Raw genomic sequence first — 5,311 nt, 5'->3', positions numbered from 1 at the left:
AGGGATTAAGTGCACACATTTCCCAGAAGATATAATAATGTGATCAAAGAGCAGTGAAATAAAATCTCAAGGCATGTGGGGTATTTTTTTTTCCTTTCCACAGATCCATTGAGCTCTTTATTTTCCTTCACAAAGGGGCATCAAAGCTTATAGAAAACAAAAATATGTTTTCTATATGTTTTTGTGTCTCCTGCTATTATTTTTTAGATATTGCCACTAAGAGCTAAGCAATTTGTAAATTTTTTATTGCAAATTTGTGACTTTTACCAGCCTAAAGTAAGGTTGATACTATGTATATGGTTGGTACCAGGGATTGAACCCAGGAGTGCTTAATCACTGAGCAACATTCCCAGCTCATTTTGAGATAGGGTGTCACTAAGTTGCTTAGGACCTTGCTAAATTGCTGAGGCTGGTTGGAATTACAGGCATGTACCACCATGCCCCATCAATAACCAATATTTGTTGAAGACTATATGAGCCAAATGCTTTACATCAGTGTTATTTATCATCAAGACTTCCCAGAAATTAACTTAACTTTTAACTTAACTTTTTTAAAAAAAAAATTAGTTGTTGATGGATCTTTATTTTATTCATTTATTTATATGTGGTGCTGAGAATTGAACCCAGTACCGCATATGTGCTAGGCAAGTGCTCTACCACTGAGCCACAATCCCAGCCCAACTCACAGTATTTTGATATCAACTCCTTTCAGATGAAGAAACTGGGGCTTACAATGTGTACCTGACAATTGATCAATTGGTGAATCTTCAGAAAGCACAAGTTCTTGGAAATGCCATCACAAGAGTTCTAGAATCAAATATCGTTTTTCTTTGTTTTACCCGAATAAAATCATAATAACAGCATCCCCCCACCTTTTTTTTGTACTGGGGATTGAAACCAGGTGTACTTTACACCAGCCCTTTTAAATTTTTTATTTAGAGACAGGGTCTTGCTAAGTTGCTTGGGCCTCACCAGGTTGCTGAGGTTGGCCTTGAACTTGTGATCCTTGTGCCTCAGTCTCCCAGTATTATAGGTATATGTGCTACCACACTCAGCCATGGTGCACTTTTAAAGCACTTACTTTATGCCAAACACTGTTCTAAGTGCTTTATATATATTAATTAATGTAACTAAAGTAATTTTGTGTTTGCTTTTTATGACTTAAAAAATAGGACTTACTTTTTAAAATGACTGTATAAGTATTAAAAATAGAGCTAAAGCTGCATTCAAAAAATCTCACTACTGTTCCATGCTCCTTTTAATTTTTACTACTACTGCCCAGCCTACCTGGCTCCAAAAGAGCTAAGGACAAGAATGCAGATGAAATGGAGGCTGGGGGAGGGACAATGGATGGAGGAATTAGGGATCCTAGAGCAGCAAACAGGAAAATTCAATTATTGAAAAAAGTAGAAAAGTTCAGTAGCTCCAGAAAAAGATGCACCCCCTCCATGGTAATCAGAGAAAACAGCGAATAACTTTTTTTTTTTCTCCTTTGGAATAGGCAATAACAGAAAAGACTGACGGGGCCAAATGTATAAGAGGCGGGCGGGGAGGGAATCGAGGGCGGGCCCATATCTGCCGCGCTTTTGGTGGGAGTGGAAATTGGGGACCCGAGCTCACTGGTGACGTAGATCTCATGTGACCAGGAGTCGACGTGTGCAGAAGTCCTGCTAGTCTGGTCCTTGTTCCCGTCTGGGTACCAGCTCCCTTCAGCCGTGCAGGCGGCAGCGCCGGAGGCCAGCGGAAGGACTCAACTTGCTGGAATTTTGCAGGTTGGTGTCAATATGGATGTTGTCTGGGGATTTCTTGTGTGGGGTGGTCCTGCGGTGGAGACTTAAAGGAGTCCCAGGGAAGTCCATTTTTCCACCCTCACCTCCAGATCTGCAGGAAATGATGACCCTTAGGAAAGGAACTAGGGGTCCCGAGAGAAGACTTGTGAACATCAAAAAAAAAAAAAAAAAAAAAATAGTCATCCTGTGAGATCTGACCCCTTTGTCGACATTCACCCTGGCCGCAAATCCTGCCTCAGTTTTAAAGATAGTTTGGAAATAACCTGCTCTTCCCACTCCCTGAATAATGAGAGAGACGAGTTAACTTGCTCTATGGCGAAGAGGCGAACTGGGGAAAACAAAAGATGGGAAACTTTCCATAACTGAAACCTTAGATGAGAAAAGCTACTTGTGCCTGGTCTCGGGTGCTGGTCGGCCCACCAACTACTCGCCCCTCCCCCACCATTGCCTCCCTTCTTGGGTTTGTCCGCAGGTCTGTTAGAACCTTCCGAGGCCATAAAAGTAGGAGAAAGAAGCAGACCAGATCAATACCAGGTAAGTAAGAGGAACAATATAAAGACTCTGGGGGTGGAGGTGGGTGAGGGTGGGGTTGTAGGCCCCACTGTCCCTTCTCCCTTCTCCCCTCCCCCTCCTTCCTTTCCCCCTCCAAGCCAACCTTCTGCGTTCCGGGAGGGCCCCTTGAGCGAGAAAGGGTTGGGGAGGGCTGGGAGGCGGGAAGGAGGGCCTTGGAAAAAGCTGGAGGGAGGGACGAGAGAAGGGAGGCGCGGCGGAAAGTGGAGGTAAGAGGGCGGGGTCAAGGAAGCACTGATTGCTGACTGGGCTTCTCAGGTGGAAGATATTTGATGACGTCAGCTCTGAAATAAAAAAAAAAAAAAAAAAAGCAAATGCCGAGCCCCTCAGTGTGGAGCACCTGTACATTCTCCAAGCCTATGAATCATTGTCTCCTTGTTTCCTAGAAGTAATTGCATTCAAAGAGGAATAAGCAGGAAAGAAGAAAGAGAGGCACAAGATGAAACCCTGTCAGAAAATTGAAGAAAAACCAGACAATGAGAATGAACCAAAGCTGGAGGAAGAGCCAAAGCCCGAGGAAAAGCCAGAGGAAGAGGAAGAACCAGAGGAGGAGGAAAACGCAGAAGAAACTTTTAGAGAAAGGCTGATTCAATCTCTCCAGGATTTTAAAGAAGATATACATAACAGGCATTTGAGCAATGAGGATATGTTTAGGGAAGTGGATGAAATAGATGAGATAAGGAGAGTAAGAAACAAACTTATAGTGATGCGTTGGAAGGTCAATAGAAACCATCCTTACCCTTATTTGATGTAGTTTACCTTGATTTCTGTTTTATCTGAGATTAACATTGCTATGTAGCTTTCGTTTTATTAGCATTTTTCCTGATATATCTTTGCCCATCTTTCTACTTTTAACCAGTTGCTATTAGTGGTTTTAGATATAGCTCTTGTTATCTGCATCTCATTGTTTATTGTATTTTGAACCTATCTACAAGTCTCTGTCTTTGAATAAGAGAGATTTACTCACTGTAAAAAAGAAGTTCCTGTTAGCATATAAAATGGGGGGAAAAGGTTATTAAATAATATGTGAATATCATATTTTTGAATAAGGTAAAAGTACATTTGTATATTACATATATGCTCATTAAAGCTTGGGAAGAATAAGAGACAAAAAGTTAAGGCAAGCTGGGCATGGTGGCACAGGCCTATAATCCTAGCTATTTGTGAGGCTGAGGCAGGAGAGGAGGACCACAAGTTCAACACCAGCTTCTGCAACTCAGCAAGATCCTGGCCATAAAATAAAAAAGGCTGGGGATGTAGCTTAGTGGAGAATTGAACTCCTTTGTTCAATTCTCAGTGCTGCCAAAAAAAAAAAAAAAAAGTTCAGTTTCAGTGATGGGATTATGAATACAATCTTCTGCTTGTTTGTATTTTCCATATTCCTAAAATGAATACACATTATTGTTGCTAAAATAATAAAATTTTATAACTAAAAAGCAGTAACCTATAGCATTTATCTGTTTATTTCTGAAAGTACTGAGGCACTTATTATTCGTTGACCAAATATTATAAACAAATGTGAACTTCAAAGTACCACCAGATCACTTAGCTGAAACATTAAATTTTACATCTTTTCTCATCAGTAAAATAACAATCTCACAGGAATCTCATAGGAGCCAAATTAGGTAATTACTGAGAACAGTTTGACAGGGCTTTGTCTCCATCTGCTCATGCAGAATCCAAACTCCCTAAGATTTGTTTCAGCTACTTGGAAGGATGGAGAGTAGTTTCTCACCTCTATAATGCTTTGTTTTTTTGGGGAGGGGTGCTCTTCATGCCTCCAGAACATACTTCAAGGTTACAACAGTCCTACAGATGCTGGTGGGGTTAGAATTCAAGGTGGAGTGAGATAAATTTCAGGGGCTCACTGTGCCATTTTTATAAGAAAAGGAAAAGGCAGCCACCTGTTGTTCAGAAGGGGAGTGATCAGGTAGGATGAGGAAGGGCTCCCCCAAGTCATACTCCCCTCTAGGTGGGTGTGACTTTTCTTTCTCTGCCTCTGGGCTGTTTGCCAGGCTGTCCTAGACAGGTTTGTGTAGAGGAGGACAACAATTTCCTTTGCAGGTCAGAGTTCTAAACTTCCTTTCCCCCTTTTCCTTCTCAGGAGGGGCTTGAAGGGAACTTTTTATAAGGATCAACATAGTACTTCAAAATTCACTAATGAGAAACATTAGTAGTGGGTAGTCTTTGTCCCAGACATGACTGCTCTGGATGTAATCAGATAATTAGGGTTTAAAGTAGCAGGGCCTGATGGTAGGGGAAGATGATTATTGATAGTACACAAATATTATAAATTGTAATGTTCATGTACTAAATTGTTAATAAATGATTTCAGTTTAAAGCAAGTGATGTTAGTTTAGATTTGGGTAATGTTATAAAATTTCCTTTCCAAAAATTATTAAAATTTCATAAATGAGTCAGTTTGAAGTAGAACACAATATTAATAGCATGGGTGGTACACAGATGTGGCAAACTCATCCTGGTAGGAAACAGTTCCCTAGCATAATTACTTTAGGGCTAATGTCTGCAAACACTTGCCAAGAACGGAAGAATCTAAAGTTTTACCCTACTTAAAGCTAACAACTTAGCCTGCTACCGTTTAATGGATGCTGGCAGAAGACCTAGACTTCTGGGTCAGAGATTAAGGGCATTATTACAGCAAAAGCAGTAGGCAGAGATTCGTGTTGGTTTGTATTGGCTCCCTTTGATTGCCAAATCTCATGGGTCAACATGGGACCCGTGATGAATGCTTGAACATGCAGTGCTTCGCATGACAGGAAAGAAACCCTGAGTTTGGGGAACTGTCTGTATTCATAGTAAGCAGAAGCAAGCATGCTCTCTGTTCAGGGAAAGATGTTTCCCCAGCCCTCAAGGTTACTTGCTGCAAACCCACTTGAAAAATTATCTGCCTCTGCGAAGAATGGTCAGGGCCTTACATTCTTGGCATACCC

The 5,311-nt window shown here is 41.2% G+C and overlaps 1 protein-coding gene across 2 annotated transcripts; it reads left to right on the top strand.

Moving 5' to 3' along the window:
• Positions 1-1,682: 1,682 nt before the first annotated feature.
• Positions 1,683-3,803, top strand: Tceal9 (transcription elongation factor A like 9). 2 transcript variants are annotated; one of them, XM_027933046.2, is made up of 3 exons: positions 1,683-1,772; positions 2,263-2,324; positions 2,750-3,803. In XM_027933046.2, exon 3 carries the CDS (start codon positions 2,800-2,802, stop codon positions 3,112-3,114), a length of 315 nt encoding a protein of 104 aa, XP_027788847.1. In that variant the 5' UTR covers positions 1,683-1,772; positions 2,263-2,324; positions 2,750-2,799; the 3' UTR covers positions 3,115-3,803. The 2 variants fall into 2 exon arrangements, with proteins under 2 accessions (XP_027788847.1, XP_027788841.1); XM_027933040.2 differs by having other exon boundaries at positions 2,747-3,803.
• Positions 3,804-5,311: the final 1,508 nt, after the last annotated feature.

Source organism: Marmota flaviventris, chromosome X (assembly GCF_047511675.1).
Source record: "Marmota flaviventris isolate mMarFla1 chromosome X, mMarFla1.hap1, whole genome shotgun sequence".
Lineage (NCBI taxonomy): Eukaryota > Metazoa > Chordata > Mammalia > Rodentia > Sciuridae > Marmota > Marmota flaviventris.
The sequence above is the reverse complement of the archived record's forward strand: the minus strand, read 5'-3'. Positions and strand labels throughout refer to the sequence as shown.

What these genes read in the sequence shown, in the direction of transcription:
- Tceal9 (XM_027933046.2), top strand. Translation starts at nt 2,800, where the DNA reads ATGAAACCCTGTCAGAAAATTGAAGAAAAACCAGACAATGAGAATGAA.